This window comes from Eumetopias jubatus, unplaced genomic scaffold (genome assembly GCF_037043125.1).
Source record: "Eumetopias jubatus isolate StellerSeaLion01/CBP00866 unplaced genomic scaffold, mEumJub1_p1.0 scaffold_8, whole genome shotgun sequence".
NCBI lineage: Eukaryota > Metazoa > Chordata > Mammalia > Carnivora > Otariidae > Eumetopias > Eumetopias jubatus.
This window is the reverse complement of record NW_028274814.1, coordinates 51,119,164-51,143,900: the sequence shown is the minus strand read 5'-3', so window position 1 is coordinate 51,143,900 and position 24,737 is coordinate 51,119,164. Positions and strand designations below refer to the sequence as shown.

General features: G+C 39.7%; 2 protein-coding genes across 4 annotated transcripts in view; one reads left to right on the top strand and one right to left on the bottom strand.

Moving 5' to 3' along the window:
* Positions 1 to 18,120, top strand: part of PLBD1 (phospholipase B domain containing 1) — a 53,818-nt gene extending 35,698 nt beyond the window's left edge. Inside the window, exons 7-11 of the mRNA XM_028119684.2 lie at positions 10,995 to 11,195; positions 11,302 to 11,442; positions 15,024 to 15,209; positions 15,822 to 15,928; positions 17,833 to 18,120. Of these exons, the coding sequence (XP_027975485.1) occupies positions 10,995 to 11,195; positions 11,302 to 11,442; positions 15,024 to 15,209; positions 15,822 to 15,928; positions 17,833 to 18,015 (818 nt within the window). The 3' untranslated portion in view covers positions 18,016 to 18,120. The remainder of the gene's footprint in view (positions 1 to 10,994; positions 11,196 to 11,301; positions 11,443 to 15,023; positions 15,210 to 15,821; positions 15,929 to 17,832) is intronic.
* Positions 18,121 to 18,823: 703 nt separating this feature from the next.
* Positions 18,824 to 24,737, bottom strand: part of ATF7IP (activating transcription factor 7 interacting protein) — a 123,781-nt gene continuing 117,867 nt past the window's right edge. For all 3 annotated transcript variants that reach the window (XM_028119683.2, XM_028119682.2, XM_028119681.2), the window contains exon 15: positions 18,824 to 23,428. In XM_028119683.2, coding sequence (XP_027975484.1) covers positions 23,009 to 23,428 — 420 coding nt within the window. In that variant the 3' untranslated portion in view covers positions 18,824 to 23,008. The remainder of the gene's footprint in view (positions 23,429 to 24,737) is intronic.

The following is a 24,737-nucleotide window of genomic DNA, read 5'->3' as shown; positions in this document are numbered from 1 at the left end:
TGGCCCCTCAGGTGGTCACCTCACCCCCTGCAGCCTCTGTAGCACATGTTTGGCAGTCCTCTGTGGCTAGGCCTGGCCCTTACAAAGGCTTTGGAGAATCTCACTCCACGACACAAACAGACCTTTGCAGCAGATCTCATGCCCCCATGAGGTAACTTCCTACTCTTTCAGGCCAGTCTTCAGCTGGATGGATACTCCTTGGGAGACTGGGACCGCCCTTCTGGCTCTGCCCACTGGCTTCTCACCTGTCCTGCCCGCACGTGGGGGTGTGTGGAAGGCAGGGTAGAGTCGGTATGGAAAGAAATCACATTCTAGGAATGCAATGATTACAGCATAAGGAGTCCAAGAGAAGACAGACACAGAAGGAAAATACATTGATGTACGTTTGTGCTATAAAATTCTGAATGGCAGACATGAAGTATCATTCACACTTTTCTTAATATTCTGGGTAAGACTTGCATCTGTGGCCATCATTAACAAGAGCAGTAACGATTTTTGAGAGTTCTTAGAAGCCAGTGTTCACAGGTCGTATGATAGATTGCAGACTGGCGGAGTCATTAAGGAAATGGTGTTAGGGAACGGCAGAGGCAAAGAAATCTACGTTGTTTCAGTACAGACAGGTTGCAAAGAGTCCTGGCTTTATTAATAATAACAATATTGCTACCTTTTCCTCATGGCGGGTGATGTACAATTATTCAGGAACAATGCACTTAAATAATAAAGAATGTACACAGATGGTACCTGGACACTCTAAAGAATCTTCACATGTACTGATTGGACACTAGACAACTCTATTAGTATCTTCCTCTACCCATTTTTCTAAATCTTCATTTATAAGTGTTTATACCTTCTATGGGCCTATGAATTTTGCAATTTGCCTTTTCATCAAAGTGTTTATATAGGGAGGAGCCCTGCAAAAAATAACTCACCTGGAAACTCTAAAGAAGATAGCCCTGGATAATCTTGTTCTAGAAGCATCCCATCCGGTTTTGAACTGCCATGGTCTGTTTTACCGAACAACTGAGGAAGAGAAAAGCCCTGTGTTAGCCCTCTGGCAGGATACAGCCAACTATTGATTTTGGCTGTGCAGTCACAAACAAGGAAGTAAGACATAGAGAGAAATCTCACAGGAATGGCAGCACTAAAAAGGTAGCTAATACCATTGCAGGAAGACCTCACTGCAAAGGGCTACTGATTTCAATTACATTGAATCTTTAAATCAATTCAAAGTAAATCGACATGTCAATAATCCTGAGTCTTTCCATCCACAAATACTGCATCTCTGTTTATTTAGGTCTTCTTTAACTTGAGCGATGCTTTGTAGTTTTCGTTGTAAGGGTCTTATATACCTTTTAGTATTTTGATATCAAAATAACTTTTGATGCTACTCTAATCAGAATTGATATTTTATTCCTTTTCCAATTGTTCATTGCTTTTAGTTTCTCTATTGCTACATAACAAGCCACTCCAAAAATTAGTTGCTTGAAATAAAAATAATCATTTAGCATCTCATGGTTTCTGTGGACCAGGAATTTAGATTAAGGCACAGTGAGGATGGCTTGTCTCTACGTCTCTGTATGTGGGTCTTTAGCTGAGGACTCAAAGACTGGGGGGCTGAAATCTATGATAGCGTAACTGAAGCTAGAGAATACACTTCCAAGTTGACTCACTTACATGGTTGACAAGGTGGTGCCAGCAAGTTGGTTCTCCTCTCCTTGGGCCTCTCCGCAGGACTGCTCAAGTAACGTCATGACGAGGTGCCTGGCTCCCCGCAGACCAAGTGATCCAAAAGAACAAGGCAGAGGTAGCACTGCCTATTATGACCTAGTGTCAGAAGTCATACATTGTCACTTCCACCACATTCTATTCATTAGAAGCACATTATTATGATCAGCCCACACACAAGGAAAGGAAATTAGAATCTATCTTTTAAATGGAAGAATATCAAAGAATATATGAAAATTTTAAAACCATCACAATACAGAAATATAATTTATTTGTATATTTACTGTGTATCCTGGGACTTTTCTAAATTCACTTGTCAGTTCTAACAGCTTCTTTGTAGATTTCTTGGGATTTTTCTGTGTACATAATTGTGCCATCTCTGAGTAAAGGCAGTTTTACTTCTTCCTTCCCTTGTATGTCTTTGTTTTCTTGAATGATTGCACTTATAAGACCTCCAGCACAGTGTTGACTAGAAGTGGCATGAAAATCCTTTGCTAGTTCCTGATCTTAGGGGAGAAGTATTCAGTGTTTCACCATAAAGTATGAGGTTTGTTGTAGGTGTTTGGAGATACCCTTTATAAGTTTAAAGAGGATCCCCTCCCTTCCTATTTTGTTTAATGTTTTTGCTTAGCGCATTTTTGTGAAATTCTCAGCTTCTATTAAAATGATCATATGATCTTTCTCCTTTATTAATATGGTGAGTTCCATGGGTTGACTTTCAGATGTGAAGCCAACTTGGCATTCCAGGGATTAATCCCATTTAGTCATATTATTCTTTTTATTTATTTTTTATTCAACTTACTAATATTTGGTTAAGAATGTTTTCATTTATTTTTAAAGATTTTATTTATTTATTTGACAGAGAGAGACACAGCGAGAGAGGGAACACAAGCAGGGGGAGTGGGAGAGGGAGAAGCAGGCTTCCCGCTAAGTAGAGAGCCCGATGCGGGGCTCGATCCCAGGACCCTGGGATCATGACCTGAGCCGAAGGCAGACGCTTAACGACTGAGCCACCCAGGAGTCCCGGAATGTTTTCATTTATATTCATGAGAGATATTGGTCTATTGTTTCTTAGAATAGTTTTGGTGTCCTGGTATACCTGTCCTTATAACCTGAGTTTGGAATTACTTTTTTTTCTTCTGTGTTTTCTGAAAGAGTTTGTGTAGGACTGGTAATATTTTTTTTCCTCTTAAGCGTTTAATAGAATTCATCAATTAAGCCATTTAGACATGGGTTTTTTGTTGGAAAGTTTTTAACTATGAACTCAATTTCTTTCATTGATACAGGACTATTCAGGTTTTCTAATTGTTCTTGAGCCAGTTTTAAAAATTTGTCTTTCAAAGAGTTTTTCATTTCTTTGAAGTTATCATGTTTATTGACATAAAGCTATTTATAATATTTTCTATGAGCCTTTCAATGTCTGTCTGTAGGATCTGTGGTTAAGTCCTTTTAATCATTCATGATACTAAATCTTCTTTTTTGTTATTCAGTCTAGCCAGAGGTGTGTCAATTTTACTGATATTTTCCAATAGCCAGATTTTATTTTCATTGATTTGTTTCCTATTGTTTGTTCATTTTCCCTCCTCAGTGATTTCCATTCTTATCTTTATCATTTTTTCCCATACTTTTCACTTAACTTTTTTTTTCTAACTTCCTGAGGCAGAATCCTAGGTAATTTATCTTTCTTGCTTTCTACTATAAGAAAATAAAATTATAAATTTGCTTCTAAGCACTCCTTTCAGTGCATCTGACAGATTTTGGTGTGTTTTGTTTCCATTTCCATTCAGTTTAGAATATTTTATGATTTCTCACATGATTTCTTTAATCCATGATTCACTTGGAAGTGTCTTGTTTGATTTCCAAAAATTTGGAGACTTTCCAGATATCTTTGTCTTTTTTTTTCTTACTCAATTCTGTTATGAGTAAGCTGTCTTTCCTTTGAGCTTTCCTGGTACCCAATGCATGATTTCTTCAGAGCCCATATTCATATTCCGTATTCATTTATTCCACATTCTCCTGATGCACCAGCACATAGCCTTGCAATGATGGTAATTACTGAATAAATATTTATGGAAGCAAAGAAGGAAGAAAGAAAGAAAAAAAAGAGAAGGGGAATTAAAAAGAAAAGGAGGGATGCAGATAATGGATGACGCACTCCTGTGTGGACATGGCAGGAACTGCAAGGGGGACAGAGGGGTAAACAAAATGAAAGGTGGAGGTGAGGGCTGCCTGAGGCATCATCTTCTCACTGCATACTGCTCTCTCTTACAACTTGAGTTTGAAAACAGGAATCCAAGATGGTAAAGAATTATTACCGAGACATTTCAGATGCAATGCTGTATGTTCAGCCCAGAGGTTGGACCTCGAAGCTACTCCTCTTTAGCCATCCTGATTACAAATGACTTGAACTTAACTAGTTTTATGGGATTTAGGCAGCAAATTTTAAATAAATTGCTATAAACTTGTTTGTGCTCAACTTGTTCTTGAAATTAAAAAAAAAAAAACAACACAAAAAACCCCCAGCATTTATTTCCTATTTATGTGCCTGCCACTGGGACTGACACTAAGCTAAACATTTGGTGTGTGTGATGTCAATTAATTTTCATGAAAACCTCACAAGGAGGGTATCGTATGTGCATTTTCAAAAAAAAAAAAAACAGGTTCAGAAAAGTTAAATAACATGCTCAAAATCACTAGACTCAGGGGTTGGGGACTGAGTTCAAACGATATATCAGACTCTAAATATCCCTTGTTGTTTGTTGCTGTTGTTGTTTCAGAAATGATTCAATTTGCTTTTAAGTTAAAGGGTTAAGACTAAAAAAAGAGCTCCAAGCTCAAAGACCCTCGAAGCATGCCATGGGGGTGGAGCTCTTGCAGGGGAACAAAGCTGGAATGTATTCCAAGTGTTTTAAATGAGGATTCCAGTAACAATGATTCCTAAGAGGCTGAGTCTTCACGCTTAATTATCTGTAAGTGAGGTTCTCTGGAAGGCACTTAGGATGTCTCATCAAGCCTGCAGGTGCCCCTCCTTTGCATGACATCCAGGCATCCCATCACCTCCCCCACACACATATATACACACCCCTTAGACTTAAAGTTCCCAAGGAGCTTGCTAAAAATGCAAATTCCAAAGTGCCATCCATAGAAATTCTTATTCAGTTGGTCTGGGCTGGAGCGTGTGTAACAAACATGCTAGCAGGTGATTCTGACACACCGGATCCAAGCCACCCACTGAGATGCTGGCAACTCTACTGGTCTGTAGCAAAGACTTTGCTCAGCCTTTTCTCCTATGAAGTTCAAATCCTTGAGAGTAGGTGCACAGGAAGAAGAAAGAAGAGTCTCCGAGCTCCAGAAAATGCAGTTGCCTCCCTCATAATCCATAATGTTATTACCTTCAAAGTCACAAAATTCCCTACTTCGTGTACTATAATTACTTTTACTAATTCCACGTTAGCTCTTTTATCTCAGATACTTTCATCGTCAAGCTGAAATATACACACTCTGCGAGTTAATACATGCCAAGATTTATGTTTTCTGCCTTTTGAAAAGTAGAACCAAGGGAGGAAAAAAATAAAAGTAGAACAAGAGCACCTGTTTCGAAGGATTATAGATAGATTTTTACAGCACTTCATTTCTGTTTTCTAAAGTACCTTTCTCTTGTTCTCTGCACCGTCCCGGGACACTGATGTCTTCCTTTGCCCAGGCCCCACCTGTCTCCCCCGATCCCTGGCTCAGGAAATTTCCTTCTTCTATCTTATAAATCTCACCTTACTTTCCATACTTGTCCTAAGGTGATTTTCCCCTACTCCACCCTGTTTAAACCTGCAACTCCCCGTGACTCACTCTGTTTTTCGTCGTTTCCACTGTATTCGCTCCATTGCGTGTCATTAAGTCTTGTTGCTATTTCCAAGACGACACATCTGTTCTCATCACGTTTGTTAGGGATAGGGTATAGTGGAAAAGGCATGTGTTGAGAGTCAGTCTTAGATTTATTCCTGAAAACACTGTTTATTAGCTTTAAATACCTGAGTATTTAAAAAAAAATAGCTCATCAAAGTGCCATGTTTGTGAAGATCAGATGATGGTGTCCATCCTTCTAAAGCAAGGTATTTGGTGTATGGCAGGTACACAGTCAGTGTGAGTCACCACTATCTTCTCTTTCTTCCTTAGATTTAACAGTTACTTATTGAGCACCTACTATGTCAAATCTTCTTGGTGCTGGAGTGAACAAGACAGAAAAAGGCCCTACCCTCATGGATCTTACATGCTATGGGATAGATGGAAAAGAAAACAGGAAACAAATTAATATAAAGCAAATAAGATGACAATTCCGTTATGGAAGAAAAACCAATTTCATGTTGATGTGGATGATAACAGAATGTTGATGAAATATAAAGCCGACTTCTTGATAGTCACTCTAAATAGTCTTTAAGAGACCTACTCATTCCTTTATGTGGACCACAGCAGGGTACTCAGTCTCCACAGTATGGGCTCCTGTGCTGAAGCACACAGTAGTATGAATCCTCCATGGATCACATTCCCACTGCAGGATTAGGCAGAAATGGGCTCAATAAATACTTCCTTGATTGAAGAATAATCACTGAAGGAGAAGTGGAGATTGATTGCCACCAGTTAGGATCTTGGCAGGAAGACAAGCAAATGCCACTCTGGAAGGTGGGAAGACGGAGTCCCTTGTTGAGCAGGCAAAATAAATGGCTGTAGGGTTTTGTGTCCTGGGATAACAGGGAGCCCCACAGGCCTCCCTTCCCAAGAGTGAGAGGAGAAGAGCCACCAGCTGCAGGCAGCCGCCATAGAGCAGGGGTTCTGATGGAGGCGCTGAGGGGAGCCGAGGGGAGCAGGGAGCAGCTCTTCCCTCAGCAGGTCTGAGGGAAGAGCTCCTGAGGAAATTCTCATATCGTCTCTGAACTGGGAATTACTGCACAGTGCTTGGGATATACTCTGTGTGTAGTACACACTTACTGGCTGGTTGCCACACTGGCTCGGAGAAGGCAGACAGCCCAGCCCAGGCTGGTGCTCTCCACAGGGCAGAGAAGTGATACTGTCCCTCTTCAGTAGTGGGAAGAAGTTAAGCAGAAAGGCGGAGAGCATGGTACAAGGTTATTTTGCTTTTCGTTAAAAGAGGAAAGGAAGACCAGAGAGTTCCCCAAGGGTCATATCCACCTGTGTTAAAATCAAATGGCAGTAAGACCTTTGAAAACAAAATATGTTGTATAATTGGATTATTTTTATTATTGTATCAGTTTGCTTTTTCTGTATAAAAAATAACCTCCAAAACTTTGTGGCTAGAAATAATATGTGATTACTATTGCTTTTGAGTCCACAGGTCAGCTAAGTGGCTCTTTCTAGACACCTCAGCTACTCACGTTCATGCCTCTGTGGCTGTCTTTGGAGTGGGTGTGCGGCTCTGCTGAGGTTGGAAGAACTCCCTTGCACGCTTGGGGGTTGGCGGGCTAGAACTTGACCTTGGCTGAGATGGTTGGTCCTCCACGTGGCCTCTCACCTAGAGACCAGGCTCAGCTGGGCTTCTTTACAAGACAATACCAAGGTTCCAGGAGAGTAAGCAGAAGTGTGCAAGGTTTCTTGAGGCCTAGCCTAGGAATTGGCACATTCTGTTAGCTGAAGCAAGTTCCAAATCCAGCCCAGATTGAGGAGATGGGGAAACAGGCATCTTTTGATGGGAGATGCTGCAAGGTCACATTGCAGAGAATATGGAGGGTGGCGTGTGTGTGTGTGAAGAAATGCAGCACAGGCTATTTTTATAAACATGATCCATAGTCCTGATGCTGACTTGTGTGTTATTTACATTCTTGGTCAACACTGATTCTACTCTTTGGGGAAAAAATGAGGGCATTTGGTCTTTGGGGCTTTGCAGCTGCTAATTAATGCAATGTGGGAATGGGCGCAGTGTAAATGCACCTGATAGGACAATAAGGCTACATTTTTTCTGGTTTGTATTAAGCAATAGGTCTAAATGGCATCAGAGGGTAGTGGTCTCTGTTGTGATTTTGTGATTTTGTGATTCAAGTGATTTGTTTTAAGTCTTGAGATTTATTAACTGTCAGTGTTCCCTTTTATTTCTTAATTAAATTCGGCAATGAACTTACTATGAAATGTTATTTGCAGGCTGGCCTTCATACTTGAGTGTTTCACTTCCTCCTGATCTAAAATTGTCTGCCTTTCAAAGCTGCTAATGACAGATAAAAGCAAGAATATAATTTGACACTGCCAAAGAACCTTTGTTTCTCTTGTAATGTTTCAGGACTTTGTCCCCATTCGGCCTTTTCCTTTTTATTTCATCTTAAACTCTAAACTGTAGAATTAACCATCTTGACTAGAGTTGTTTTGCAAGCCAATTCATTCTCTTTGTTCCAGAACTCTGGGTGGCCTACATTTTTCCATCTGTAATAAACAGTCTTGCTCTTGGATGAACCACGGCTCCTTACATAGTAGTAGTCACTCACATATTAAAGAACGCCTGCCCTCTTGTGTTCATAGAGGTTGCTACAAGGAGTGAATTAGCAAGTTTATTATGACAGAAATACGACGTTCCACTCCAGGGATATCTTCCACCGGGGAGCTTGCCCAAGGCAGCCAAATATGGTTGTACAGTTTGAACACTGCAAAATGACCCCAGCCCGAGAGGTGAATGAAAGGTCATTGAAATCCATCCCACACTTTGCTTGTGAAGCCATGCATCCAATGTCCGGGCTGTATCTTCCAAGAGGAGTTGCCCATGAAAATTTCACTCAAGGGTGCCATCCACTCATCAAGCCTTACTTATCCCACTGGGAATGTGCAACCTTCTGTCATTTATACAAACTTCTGATAGGCCAATGACAGCCTTGTGGAGGTTCATTATGAGTTGGTTGGACACTACCCTTATCATGGAACTTTCCTACTCAGTAATTTCCAGAAATTAAAATTACACAGCGCTTCATGACATCACTTAGTCCCAGGTTATCAGAGGAAGGGAATAAGGAACAGAGAGATAAAATAAGAAGTGCCAAATCTGTTAGTTGCAGTGCAGGGAACAAAAATGCAGGCTTTCTGACTCCCACTGCGGCTCTGCGGTCTTAGCTTTAGCTTCAGGTGATCCCATTATTTGATAGCACCCCACCTATCCCTACCAGGCCTAGAGGAGATGCACAATAGTTTGTTCGTTGAATGAATAAATGAATGACTGTCCAACTATATTTTCTTTTCTTTTTATTTTAATTCCAGTGTGTTAACATGAAGTGTTCTATTAGTTTCAGGTGTACAATATAGTGATTCAACAATTCTATGCATTACTCAGTGCTCGTCACAAGGAAAGAATCCCGACCACCTCTTTCACCCATCCCCCCCACCCACCTCCCCCCTGGAAACCATCTGTTTGTTCTCTATAATTAGGAATCTGGTTTTTGGTTTCTCTCTTTTTTTCCCTTTGTTCATTTGTTCTCTTTCTTAAATTTCACATATAAGTGAAATCACATGGTATTTGTCTTTCTCTGACCTAATTTCGCTTAGCATTATACTCTCTAGCTCCATTCATGTCGTTGCAAATGGCAAATTCATTCTTTCTGATGGCTGAGTCATATCCCACTGTATGTACACACCACCTCTTCCTTGCCCATCCTCTATCGATGAGCACTTGGGGTGCTTCCATAATATGGCTATTGTAGATAATGCTGCAATAAACAGGGGTGCATGTTTCCCTTCGAATTGGTATTTTCATATTCTTTGTGTAACTATTCTGTAGTGCGATTCTTAGATCATAGGGTAGTTCTATTTTTAACTTTCTGAGGACTGTCCATACTGTCTTCCACATTGGCTGCACCAGTTTGCATTCCCCCCAACAGTGCACAAGGAAGGGTTCCTTTTTCTCCACATCCTCAATAACAGTTGCTGTTTCTTGAGTTTTTGATTTTAACCATTTTGACAGGTGTGAGGTGGTATCTCCTTGTAGTTTTAATTTGCATTTCCCTGATGACGAGTGATGTTGAGCATCTTTTCATGTGTCTATTGGCCATCTTGATGCCTTCTTTGGCCAACTCTATTTTCTAATGTTTCTTTCCTTCCGCCTCCCCAAACTTCCAATCTCCTATGCCACATCTATTCCTGCTGTACATCTTTGTTCATACCTGTGCTGCTCACTGCTCTCTACCTAGTCAACCTTTTTTTTTAAGATTTTATTTATTTTTGAGAGTGAGTTTGGGGAGGAGCAGAGGGGGAGGGAGAGGGAGGGGAAAAGAATCTCCTGCAGAGTCCATGCTAAGCACAGAGCCCCACACGGGCTTTATCTCACAACTATGAGATTATGACCTAAGCCAAAACCAAGAGTCGGTCACTTAGCTGACTGAGCCCCCAGGTCTCCCCTAGTCAGCTCTTACACAAGCTTCCTGACTCAGTTCCAGGTCTGCTTCCTCCATGAAGCTTTCCTCCTCCAGCCTTCATTAAGCCAGAAGAAGGAGAGCCATGAAGGCTGAGCATAGGGGTTCACACTTAGTGGAAAGAGTGCTGGACTGGGTCAAGCTGGCTGTATGGTCCTGGACAGGTGCCCTCACCTCTCTGAGCCTCATCTTATTCTTCGTGAACACAAAAGCTTCAGATCCGTTGGTGTTTCTCCAGGTGTGGCCTGCACGGTGCTGGTGAGGTGGTATTAGGTGGTCCGTGGGCAAGTAATTTTTGCATGTTAGTAAACATGTGTTTGTTTTATTAATGTGTTTCCTGAGGAAAAAAAGCCAAAACATGGTGTAAGTTGGGGAAGCTCCTCTGGTAAGTGTAGATGTTTTTCCTCTTTCTAAAGATCCGATAGACTCATTATGTAAAATTTGAGAAATACAGAAAAGTAGAAAGAGAAGAAAGAGGACATCCCTAATCTTATTATCCAGCCATGAACCCTGTTAGTACCCCTCCCTAACTACAAGTTCTCCTGCAAAATCCTAGTTAGTGGGGATCTATTTCTGTTTATCATTTTGGAAAATTGGAATAGTCCTGATTTAAGATATTTTTAGTGTCCAAATTATAAAACCAAAAAATATCAATAGAGAATCTAGGGTCAGAGGTCCACTGGCACGTTTTATAAGCAGCTGCTAAGTAAGCACACAGAGGTGAGCCCAAACCAGGAGAGGCTACTGCAATCAAGGATCAAGTATCAATAACTGATACTCTTTGCAAAATGCATTGTGTATGCAAAGCTCTACACCAGTAATGTTGGTTGAATATACCAGCTATATGTATACTGATTTGTATAACTGTCTCTCCTGTAGGGTTTTTGGAGTCTCTGGATGACTTTTACATTCTTAGCAGTGGTTTGATATTGCTACAGACCACAAACAGCGTGTATAATAAAACCCTACTAAAGCTTGTGGTACCCCAGTCTCTCCTCGCATGGCAAAGAGTTCGTGTGGCCAATATGATGGCAAATGATGGAAGGCAGTGGGCAGAGATCTTTTCAAACTACAACTCTGGTAAGTGGCCCGGCAGGATACCTCTTAGGCAGGTACGTATGTTTAGGTTTCGAGTTAACCAGTAGAGCCATACCCATACCCTACTTCATGTCTCCCAATATTTCAGGCACCTATAACAATCAATACATGGTCCTGGACCTGAAGAAGGTAAAGCCGAAGTACAGCCTTGATGCCGGCACTCTCTACATTGTGGAGCAAATTCCTACATATGTAGAATATTCTGACCAAACTGAGGTTCTACGGAGAGGTACTGTCTTTATGCTAGAAGTCTGGAAATCTGATAAGTCTGTGAGTGTGTATACATGTGCTGGGGAACGTGTGGTATGGGACTATATGATGGGGTCGGGGGTGGGGGTTGAATGGTGGGGAAGAAAGGATGAGAAAGCCATTGCTAGCTACACTGGGAAAGAATTCCCAGCTTCAGCACAACATGTAAAATCTGCACCTCAAACTCTTATAGGACATTGTATAGTTGGGGACAAATCCAGGCCTTTATAGTCTTAGGACTTCTCATAGCTCTAATATTACCTTCACTCCTGGGTTCCTGGGTAAAGCTTTTAGTCAACTTCAGCAAATATTTACAAAAGTGCTTCCTTGGCCCAGGGAGGGAACTGGAAAAGCATGGCTGCTGGTACAAAATCCCCGACCTTGAGAAACAGTCTAGTGAGGAAGCAAGGCACATAAACAGCCATTAGAACCCAGAAAGGGAAGAGCCGTCATAACGTCCGCAGCACCAAGCCCAGGGGGGGCTGTGGTCAGTGGGAGGATCAGAGAAGGTGGGTCTGGAGGGCAAGACCAGAGCCCCGACATTTGAAGCACCACCTTGATTTGAGTCTCTGCTCCTCAAAATCTCAGGCAAATGATCCACTCTCGCCAAGCTCACTTTCTCCATCTGTAAAACACGACAGTAGGGGTACAAGGTCCACAATCACTTATCTGTAATTTTGAAATCTCAAAAAAATTTTTTTATTGTTCTTTCCTAGCAAACTTAGTAGTTTGACCTCCTTTTGGTAGCAAAAACTACCTGTTTGGTAGTTCGGTAGACTTGAACTATTTAGTCTTTATTTCCTCTCCTCCAGGGAGACTATACATTAGGCTACAGAAATTTCAATGCCTTTGATTATGAAGTGTTGCCCACAGAGACTGCAATGTCATATGTGATATGCACACCCCATTGCTGTTCTAAAACCTGCAAAACCCTGAGTTCTGAATTATCTGGCCTCCAAGAGATTTTGGATGTGGGAGTGTGGACCTTTGTAATTTCACAAAGTGGTCACGAGAGTGAATTGGGAGAATTCTTGTAAATTCTGGAGCACATTGGCTGACACAAAGCAAGCACTCTTACCTTGCATCGATCATAGTGTTTGGCACACACAACATATGTGCATATTTCTTGAATAAATGAGAGTGAAGATGATGTCTGAGTGATGGTTAAAGGTCAAAAAAGAGCTCAGCAATTTGACAAGGGGACAAGGTCAAACAGATGGAGGCATGGAAACTGGTGTGACTGAGAGACTGTTAGCTCGAGATAGCTAGTGGAAGGGCTATGCAGTGGAAGGTGGTGGTGAGGGAAAAATATCAGCCTTTCTATCCTGCTAAGCAGTTTAGAAAATGGGAGTTTTTGAAAAGGGAGAAAAGACTGGGAGTCAGAGAGAGGGTAGGAGACTAATTAGGAAGCTACTGCAATAGATCAGCTGATAGATTAGCAGGAACAGAACCGAGGGTAGATACGGACCCCGGGAATCAGGGCCTGGTCCTCAGGCTCCCCGGTCCCCAGAGATTGTATAATGACGCCAACCAAATGCTCCTAACATGCAGAAAACAGTTCGTGAAGGTGGAAACTTCAGCTGCCCAGCCGATCAGATATCACGAAGTCAACAGAGAAGTCGAATCATTGACAGTCACTTGGTTAGGATGGCAGTTCAAAACTGAGAAGTCAGCTGTCTGATATTGAAGGCTGGCCCATCCAGCTCGTAAGAGCCCAACAAAATTAGCAGCCTCAAGGGGGAGATGTGTGTTAAAGGGGACAGGCTATTCAAGGCCTTTTCTTCTTTGGACGGCCGCTAATTATGGAATGGCAGTCCAGTTCTTTGTCATCTTGTTCCTAGATGCCATGAAGAAATCTACCCTGAGACTAAAAAAAAAAAAAAAAAAAAAAAAAAAAATCTGATGCTGATCTGTCTGTAGTTATTTTGCCAGAGGTGGGAAGAACAGAGAGTTCAATTCATTGTCTACTATATACTAGGCACTCTTTTGGGCCTTTTACTTATGTTCTCTTGTTTGATCTTCATTAAGATACTTCCGGATAAGCAGCATTGTTACGATTTTACTGTAAGGAAAGAAAGGCTCAGAAAGAAAGAAATGTGATTTGCCCAAATACTTACATGATATCATCTAGCCATTATCATAAAAGACAGAAAGTTCCACAAACCTAGAATTTGGAAGCAGCTGTGGTATATTGCTGGAAGCCCTTGGTCAGAAGGGAGGCATTGTACATCTCTGAACCTCTGTTTCTTTCTTTATAAGGAGGGATGGTAATGCTTATATACATAATTAGGTTGTTGTGAGATTATGTAAGATACTCTAAATGTTTTTGTAAATCATGAAGCTTTATGGAAAATGTGATGTGTAAAGCAGCCATTTTGATTATTCATTTGAGCTGCATTCATATAAAGAGAAGTATAATAATTATAATAGTTAATATTCATCTGATGCTTACCAAGCATAATGATTACCAAGGGGATCCTATAAAACAGTCAAAAGGGAGAAAGGCAGACAAAGGCCAAGACAATATGGAGGATGGGAAATAAACCCTGAATGGTGGAAGAGTCCCCGCGTTGACTAACTGTCCTATAGACAATAGCCCAGGCCACTGGAATCTGGGCTGTTCCCGAAATATTGACTGTACCAGAGCTGTGTCACATGTCTGACACTTAGTGATGAATGTGCTCTATGGACTTGGCACATTATGAAGCTGGGGATGAAGCTAAGCCTTAAGGAATGCTTACAAAAAGAAGTTAAAGCCTGCTGGAACCTTAAAGATCATCTCCGGTCTCTTCAAATTATGGATTCTTCCTTCTCCTTTCCCTGTTAAAAAGAGAAAATAAAGAGAGGTTAACTGCCTAAGACCTGGTGATTCAGCCTTGAGCCTAGAATTCAGGTTTTCTGAACTCTAGGTACTATATTCTTCCACTGTCCCATGATTAGCACCTGGCCTGTTCCGTTAGGGCCACACTGTGAAACTATCTCGGCATTTCAGGAACCAGGTTCACTTAAACCAGCTCCTCAGACCGCTCTGTGTTACACTTCATTTTGTTATCCAGATCATAAGGTTATTTTCTGGTTAATAGATTGCTTTAAGAATTTTGGGTGAAGGGACGCCTGGGTGGCTCAGTCCAAAAGCGCCTGCCTTTGGCTCAACATCATAATCCCAGGGTCCTGGGATGGAGCCCCGCATTGGGCTCCTTGCTCAGTGGGGAGCCTGCTTCTCCCTCTGCCCCCACTGCTCCCCCTGCTTGTACTCTCTCACTGACAAATAAATAAATAAAATATTTAAAAAAAGAATTTTGGGTGAAAACCAAAGAATTCTGATGCTCTTCTTTCCCTTATGGAATCATCTAGAGGTATACTGATTCTGTACATTTAAAAGGATCAGTTTGAAGGCCAGCGTTCACATTCAAAGCTTTATTTTCTTTATAATATCATTTTGCAATCACACACCTGTGCCGATTTTCAAAAGAAACCATCATTAATAATATTTCTTTTGTCCCATTTCTCTTTTCTGTCTCCCTGTCAATCTCACCCTTCCTTCCTTCCATCCTAAATCAGGATATTGGCCCTCCTACAACATTCCTTTCCATGAAAAAATCTACAGCTGGAGTGGCTATCCAATGCTAGTTCAGAAGCTGGGTTTGGAGTACTCCTATGATATGGCTTCACGAGCCAAAATCTTCCGGCGTGACCAAGGGGACGTGACTGATATGGCATCCATGAAATATATCATGCGATACAACAGTACGTAGCACATTTCTCAAGAATCATTCCTCAAAACTTTTCTTCCGCATGGATAAAGAATCCATGTATGTTTTCCCACGTTAAGAATCCATCTCAGTACTAGAAGGAATTATAAGAAGTTAAGTTTTTAGTATTCAATCAATACTATACATATTTTATACTCAACAGATAGAATTTTGTCTTTTATAAAATGACATGGAAGAAGATTCTACAGACTTTTTTCACTGAAAAAAACAATATATAAAACACAGAGGCAATAACCCATACAGAGTATTTTCTTTTTACCACTCCCCCTCAACCCTAACACAGGTTTTCTTCCAAGGACAGAAGCAGCTAATAAAACAAAAATTTTATTCACAAATACTTTATTTTTGATGAACAGTATCAATTTTGTATTTATTTTGTAGAAAAATAGTGATGCACATTTATCCTTTATTCTGTCTTCCATCCACTCTCACTGTGCAAGTTTCTTGAGAGCGGCTGGGTCAGTGAGGCCACTGGGGTGGACTCTCTTGATTATCTAGACTTGAACAGGTCCAGAGGCTTCCTGTGGGCAGGTGTATCTCAGAACAACCAGTACTCACCCTCTTCCCCATCACTGTTTCCTCCTAGATTATAAGAAGGATCCTTACAGTAAGGGCGATCCCTGCAATACCATCTGCTGCCGTGAAGACCTGAACTCACTTAACCCAAGTCCTGGAGGTTGCTATGACACAAAGGTAACATGCGAATTGGCTTTTGAATTTAATTTTTACCTGCACGTAGGCCTATCCAAAGGCAAAGCTGCAGAGATTTTTGTGGCATAAGACACAATATTGTCTCTGACCATAAGTTCAATTCAGGAATCAGCTTTTGCAGATTCTGGTAGTAGGTCTCATTGCCTAACTTTAATGCCCTGCCCTGCCACTTAATAGAAAATTCCATAATCTTGGAATATTTGTTTCCTTATCTGTAAGATGGACATAACAGTACTTGCCTTATAGGATTGTTGTGAAGAATATTTAGTATTGATGTTGTGTTATTTGTAAATGTACACCATGATGATGATGATGATGATGATGATGATGATGATGTTGATGTCTTAAGTTTTATCAGACTAGCCCAAAGTCCAAAGAACCTATTATTGGAAGCAGTGTGATTTCACATTAAGCAGGAACTGAATTTAGCTGAGGGAACAGGTTTATTGGACAAGCACTAAAGGGTTTTCACCATCTTAGAATTATTAAGTGCTGTAATGCATCTCCTAATATAGGTAATAAATAGGTATTACTTACTTGCAGTGGTGGTCTGAAGCCAGCTCATAAGGGCTTGTGAGAATCAATTGTTAAAATCCGTTGACATCATGTGGATAGCTTGAAATCAGCCATGGAGGAGTATTTACACCATGCAAATCAGCAAACACTACAAATCAGGGTCTTTTTTTCCTCTCAAGAGAGCTGGTCATTAAAAACTTTCCTGCACACTACTGGATTTGGGGTGTCCGAGGGTATGAGTTAGCCATTTGGTTGGTGGAAAAGAATCATTCTACCACGTCCTTTTGCACTCCTGGTTTGGGCTTGTCTTTTTGTTTGCACTTTCAATCCTAAATTCTGGGAGAAATCTGTTAGAAGTGGAGTTAACTGTTAAGAATGCTGATCCCCCTACACATAATTTTTTCTATCAGCCTAATGCCTAAACAGAAGATGCTTTAGAATAGTCTAGTTCCTACTCAAGCTACTTTTTAGCCATGATACCAAAGCGCTAGCTTTAACAAGTCCCAATATGTTGTGTAAAGTAAAATTCTGTGGGTGTAGAAAGCCTGACACCCATGAAACCCCAGTGAGTGCTTATTTCTTATTAATGGTATTTGCAAACATTCAGTAGAGTGTGCAAGAAGTGTTCTAGCCATTCCCAGATACACAGAGAATGACCTCTGCCGCCTTACCGGAGAGAACCCAAGCCAACCTTCCACCTGCCAAGTTCTACTACCTTCTGGAGAGAGGAGTCTGCCAATTTGTCATCAAAAGAGTTTCTGTTGAAGGATACACTTACTATCATTTTCCTTGAGCCATTCTGAATATGTGGAAAATCAGAAGCTATGAGACGTCTTCTTTTTCCTCTGAGGTTAAGATTTGCTGCTATCCAGGGTTTAGGTGCTTTTGAGAACTCATGGACCTTGTTTTTGAATGTTGAGTTCCTTCTACTTTAAAACTCTTGTTACAGTCCTGATTAGTAACAACTTTTGCTGAAGAATATATCCTAGGCACTGCTGCAAGCATTTGCTCTCATTAATCCCCATGACAACTCTTCTATGAAGTATGGTTATTAAAACCCTTTCACAAATGAGAAAACGGAGTCCTATAGGGGTTATTTTTAAACAAGTTTTGGAGCTAGAATTCTGAATATGGGCATTCTGACTCCAGATCTCAGAATTTGGCTATGTTAATGCACTTCTACTCAATTCACATCTGAATACCAAATGGTTATGGAAGAGCATGTTGTGGAAGCTTGCAAGATTTTATTTTAAAAGGGGGCTAATATTGCGACTTTGGAAAAAGAGGACCAAAAAAAAAAAAAAGGAAAAACAGGAATCTTGTTTTTTCCAAATGCTTTTCTAAAATGTCCCTCTCCTCTCGCTTTCCAGGTGGCAGACATCTACCTCGCATCCGAGTATACAGCCTATGCCATTAGTGGTCCCACAGTACAAGGTGGCCTCCCTGTTTTTCACTGGAGCCATTTCAACAAAACTCTCCACAAGGGCATGCCAGAGACCTATGACTTTGATTTTATTACCATGAAACCAATTTTGAAACGTGACATAAAATGAAGGAGGGAGTTGAGGGAATAGAAAGTTGCAAATAAGATTCCAAAGGCACTATTTTAGCTATGTTTTTCCATTCAGAATTAGTCTTAATAAAGTATATTAAATTCAGCCTGTCACTTTCATTTTCTGTTGATTTTGTAGTTTTTTTACAACATTCTCTATAGGGTGACACACTGTAGAAGAAAGAAGATACATAATAATACCTGGCTTTAGCATACAAGTTCATATACAAGATGGTATGGCAGAAACTACTCACCCAGATCCATATTCTCCTTTCACATCTGGCCACATGGACCTCATCTCCCATGTTCCCCTAGATAGCTGTGCCATGTGATAGGGTTTTTGCCCAAGGAATCTGATGACACTAGTGTGTCACACTTCCAGGCCTGGGCCCTAAGAACCTGTACTCTTCCATGCTTTTTATCCTTCCCCGGGCTGGATATACTTAATGATAAAGCCCTAGGGGATGGTAGAACTTCGTTTTCAAAGGAACCTCTAACAGAAATACAGTTAGTGATTCTTCCAGCCATTAACAAGCACCAGCTGAGTCTTTTCGTGGTACAGACTAGGCACACAATATAACCTTAATGTGGTCTCCCATCAGTTAAAAGTAGCATATCTAATCTGGGAGCAACTCTACTAACAACTCCTTCAAAGCTAGAGAATGATATGTTGTTTGAGTGCTGTGATATTGCCCAGTGGGTTAAATAAACCATATTATACAGTATAATGGGTGATTCTTAACAAGGTGAGAGACTTCCAAAAGCAACACAAGGGCTGAGAATAACTAGAATGAATCAGAATACTCAAATGTTAAAAACCCAGTAGTTTATTTCAAAGTATAAATTTCAGGCTTGCTGGACAAAATCCCACTACAGTTAACACTTATACAGACACCACTCTACTGTACATTTAAAAAAGAAAAAAACCCCACAAAACCTTCAAAACCTAATAAAAATAGGGCAACTTGCTATAGCCCAGTTTGTATTAGACATTAGGAAGGTCTTACATTGTCTTATTATTTACACTTTCAACTGCAATAAAGAAAAATCAGGATGCAAGTTTCCTACAAAGGATTTATTTTTATATTTAATTTTGAAATAGCGGAGAAAATAATGAAGCCAGGATCCCCAAAAGGTGTTTGATTGCCCAGTTACCTTATTTACAAACAAAACTAAAAGAAAAACAACCCCCCACTCCCAGCATTTAAATATAAATGATGGGTACTTAGCTGACTCTAAAAGAAAAAAAAAAAAAACTTACGTAGCATGATAAAATGTTTGGAGAAGACAAAACATGTGTTTTATCATTCCTCCCCATTGGCTGGCTCAAGGGGAATGCATTTTAGGAATAAGATCTAAGTCCGCCACACTAACAAAAACACTTCATGAGATTGTTCTTTCTGTTTGTCCAAAAATGTTAAAAAGTGGGAGAGGGGCATCACTCAGTAAATAGTAAGGAAGGCAGAATCCTGCACTGATTTTAGGTAGAATTATTTCCAAGAATCCAATATTGGGGCATGGTTTTTCTGGAAATTAGAATAAAACAGGCCAACGACCGGTCAACAATGAAATTAAAATAACGAATAAATCATATGGTTCTGAAATAGCCCAAGAAGGAAGTTGGGGAGAACACTTGGAAGGTCTTTTCAGTACTCTAATGTGCTAAAATCACAGTGTACCAAAGAGAAGAGGATACCACAGGCATTATTTTGTTAATCTTGTACAGTACTGGAAAATCCATGGAACAAGGTAAATGCATATCATGCAATATTAACATTCACCTTGCTGCACAAATAATTTGGAAAATGTAAGCAAAAGAGCAAATGATAAAAACTAAGTTAACACTTACTCAATACAGTAAGAGAACTGTATAGTGCAGCCTGCCTAAGGAATTTTGCAGACAGATGTACCAAAAATTCTAAGCTCCTTGCTTTCGGTCATGTTTCCCAATTAAATCTTTCATTTACTATCCCAGAAATGGGGGTGGGCTGAGTGGGGAACACTCTCTGTGAGGCAAACGGCATCCCAATAAATATGCACTTTTCAAGGAAGAAAGCTGTATTCTTCAGTTCTCTCATGAACATCTACTGTGTTAAACAGTACACAGTATTCTGCATATTTTAAAGCAAGTCCAGGGAAACAGGGATATGGTTACCTCAGAAAGTTAACAGTTAACAAGAGATGTTGTCTTTGTATTTTATAAACTAGCTGGCAAGAACATAATTTTAAAAAGAGGCTTACTCACACTTAAAACAGGGTGAAAATCACTCTGACAAAGTGCAAAACATACAGCAACAAACATCACCATTACCTTCAAATGCCGTATGAACATCCTATATTTCAGGTGGAAATATCAGAAGCTTTTGGGATTTCCAATAAGGCAATACTTACACAAGTACTGTCAGGCTAAAACTGTTAACAAACTTGCATTCCCAAAATGGGATAATCAAACTTATTTGTAATACTTTGTGAAAAGGTACCATGGAGTATGAACTGCTACAATATAGTCTTGTAATCAGTAGCTATTTCTAGTTGAGTCCTCCATTCTCTCTCTCAAAAGAAACAAAGTCAGAGCTCATCAACAAAACCTGCCCAAAATAAATGCCTATAGTCCTAGCCTAGCACTTTTCAGTAAATTCAATATAGCTGTTGCCTATAAATCCCATGGCATGCTAATTTGAGGAAAGAATCTCCTAATATACACTTTCCTCAAATAATTACAGTCTCTCTTTGTACCTTCCTTCCACCATCTGGAATAAAAAAAGTTTTATTTTGCTGTAGTAAGTGTATTTTTAGGGTTACTATTTGAGAATTTTTTTTTTCTTTGACAGAAGACACACAATATAGGCTAAAATAATATTTTCATTCTACTGGGCTTTCTTCATCTGATTATATAATGCTATGAAAGCTTAAAAAAATGATTAGTGAATATAAATAAAAACATTCACCAAGGGAAGCTTTTCTAGGCTAGGTAAGCAAATTGTCATCACATGACCATAAAACCGGCCAATAAAGAACATTTTTAATTGAACACAGGCTTTCCATTCTGTAGACAGGAATGATCTTGAACACATAATCAACAATGCCACCACTGTGGGTAAAAACATATATACATGCAGATATAGATAGGTGTTCATATACGCTAGAAGATCATCAGTTTCTCCCTTTTTAAAATTTTCATTGGCATGACACTGACCACTTCTTTTACCATCATCATTAGTCCTAGAATGAGTAACATCTATGTGGTTGGTTGGCAAACTGGATTCATGAAAACTTTAATTCTCATTGTGGTCTCATTTTCTGAAAGTGAAAGGAAGGTTCTGGAGCACTTACATTTTGGCAATCTGTAGGCTTTCTTCAGCATCAATCAAACTTCACACCTAATGTGACAGTATACTGTGAAGTCTCTAATGAGAGTTTCTTTACAGCTAGAATGCTTCCCATTACAAGCCATCAAAGCTGCAAACAAAGCAGCATTAATAGAAGGGATAGCTCCCTCCTATAATCCCAAGAAAAATTAAAAATGTATTTATTTTGAGAAGGTAGGAATATGAATTCAAATATGGTAAGGGAAGATGCCTTGAAAAACTATTTCATAAACTCCATGAATTTCTTTCAAACTATTCCCAACCATACTCTCATCCCCCAACTTACCCCATCTCTCCTGCCCTAAACTACCTACACTTGAACACCTACCTGATACCAGTAGAGCTGGCACTCATACTGAAAATCCATGATCTAAACAGAATTTGATTAACTCTGAACAGGAACAGAGACACATAGAAAGTATTATCTAATTGTTACATAAAATAACCCCAAAGGATATACTTTAAATTCTGTCCAAAGTTGACAGAGGGTAAATCAGACAAAACTTGGCACCATCAAAACAAAGTTAAAAGGTTAAAACAGAAAAAGATGACAGGAGAATAATAAGGAAATAAAGCTTTCCCTTTGATATTTTAGCTCATTATTTTGTGAATTTTACTACCTATGAAAGAATACTACGCTTTGGGTGATAAAGTGAACTAGCACTGCTTTCCTAATCTCTAACACAGTATGCAGTATAAATTCTAAAATATGTTTGAAGGACAATTTTCTTTACACTATGGTCTTTCTTCTCTTGGTCCGTTTTACACAGTTAATTTAAGTAGTGACCAAAGATAAAAGCACTTATGTTCTTAGAAGAAAAGAGCAGTCAAATTTTTAGAGTTAAATGTAGTGATGCCACTGGTAAGAATATACCTAAAAGCCTTAAGTTTAAAACTCACTTGAGGGGAATGTGCTATATTTAGTAGAGATGAAGGAGAAATGAAGGGCAAAAGTCTGAAAGAGAAGATCAACAATGGATAAATGGTCATGTTTACTTTAGTAGTTAATCTTTAAGGCACAAAATAAATGTAAGAGCCAGATTAGGAAAGAGGGGCCAAGGCAGATCTTTTTCACCTAATTAACAACCAAGCAACGAAAAAAGATGAACAGATCCTTTCCTGTGTTCAAATTAACCTAGTTTAAACTATTTAACCATTTTGCTTTTTATTTCTTTCCTTGGGTTTTGTTTAGATTCATTTAGCTATGAACCTACAGATCCCCCAGAAGCAGAATCATGCCAGTTATATACCATACCTCGGATCCCTTGATCTACTTACTTTATACTTGAAGAGGGGTAAATGTGAGAATGGAAATGGGAGATTCCACTGCAGTAAACATATAAATAGGGAAAAACACACATAAACACCCACACATATTCCCCAGCCTTAAAACTAAAGCAAGGTGCACATTTACATTTCAAAACCCTGAAGCTTCAATTGTCCAGGAAAAGATTCTTGCTTTATGGGCTGTTTATTTTACTTCTGATTATAAACAAATGTAGTGTATATACACATCTGTCCAAGAAATCTTGCACAATGTGGCTTTTACAATGGATATCATGCACAAGATTAAAACAAGACCAAAAAGTGGAACTCGGAAAGAGGAAGAGATAAAGGCTCCTAGGTTTAACTGCTCTGGGAAGAAGAGATCACATCTGTTGACTGAGGATCACAGAAAGGTCCAAAACGTCCATAAATATCCTTGGCTCGTACTGCAAAGTAGTATTTGCTGCCAGATACAAACTGGGTGAGAGTGCATGCCATGGGCAAGGGAAGTGCCTTTACTTCTCCAATCTTCTTCCACTGTGAGGGCACTGTGGCACTGGGTTCCTCATGGTAAGCATAGAGATGGTAGCTGTCAACAGTGGCACAGCTTCGGTCTACCTCCAGGACACTCCATGACAGTACAATGCCATTTTGGCTCTGAACTCGTGCTAACTTCAAGTGTGGTTTCTGAGGCAGAGATGTGCTGGCAGCTTCTGGGGGCAGACGCTGTGGCTGTGGGGCTTCTGGTAAGGGTGCTGGGTGCACAGGGCGTGGGGGCTCCTAATAAAAGAAGAGTCATGTTGATTTAATAATGATCACAGAAAGGACTATTTCGGAATGCTAGAACTAAAACAACTCAGACATCATTTAAAGAGTTATCATTTTACATCAAGAATACTAAGAAATACCAATACTGTATCACATTTGGCTAGCTCTATTTGATTTGTGACCAATCATGCCATAAACAATATTGCTTGATTGCCTATTGATACTCCAATATACTTTCTACATCTAAAATACTAAGCTTTCCTTGGGAAAGGAAAGCCTTTGCTGATGGAAAATCATTTTGACAGAAACTAAAATAATCAACTATCTCTAACAAAATAATTTATGTTTAACTATCTATGCTATAGATTCTCATTTTAGAATAATATAACAGTTTTAAACATCATGTGTGACAGTCTACTATATGTATGTAATTTGAGTATTCAACTCTACTTTCATTTTTAAGCCATTTTTTCCACCTAAGGACAGTAGCATATCACAAATAAGCACATTTAAAGCTAAATGTACATATTATGTTCTTGGTCAATCTGCACAAAAAAGGTGATATTTAAGTTGGACTATGAAAGGTAAGATTTAGAAATGGAGAAATAGTGTGTAACCTTTCGGCCAACAGGTAAAGCATGAATAAGGGCATGGGGCTACAGGAAAGTAGGGGATTTATGGGTAAAAACAAGTATTAACTTTTACTAAGACATACGGCATATGAATAAGAAAAGACATTTGGAAAGGTAAAGGCCATATGATGAAAAAGCATGAATAGTAAGTGTATGAATTCAAACTGACTTGTTTCTAACACTGGACATTATTATTATACCTAGGGTTTTTTTTTTTCTTTAAAGATTTTATTTGAGAGAGAGAGTGCACGAGTATGGGGGAGGGACAGAGAAAGAGGGTGAAGAAGACTCCCGGTTGAGCAGGGAGCCTGATGTGGGACTCGACCCCAGGACCCTGGGATCATGAACTGAGCCAAAGGCAGACGCTTAACCGAATGAACCACCCAGGAGCCCTATATCTAGGTTTTAATAAAGATTACAGTGATGGTAATTTTTTTCTAAAAAGATTCAAGTGTGAGCGAGGAAAAAGGGATATGGAGTGATCTTTTTTTTTTCCCAAGTGAAACGTGTCATTTGCTCACTGACTTTAGACTGAAAGCCATGAAACAAGTAGGATTTCCTTAACTAAAATTCACTGAATAAGAACTATGTTTTAATATGCAGTTAATAAAATGGGTTATTTACATACACTAAACAATGAATTCTGTGAAGGTCTGATGCTATCTTTTTAACCTCCATGCCCTGTCAAA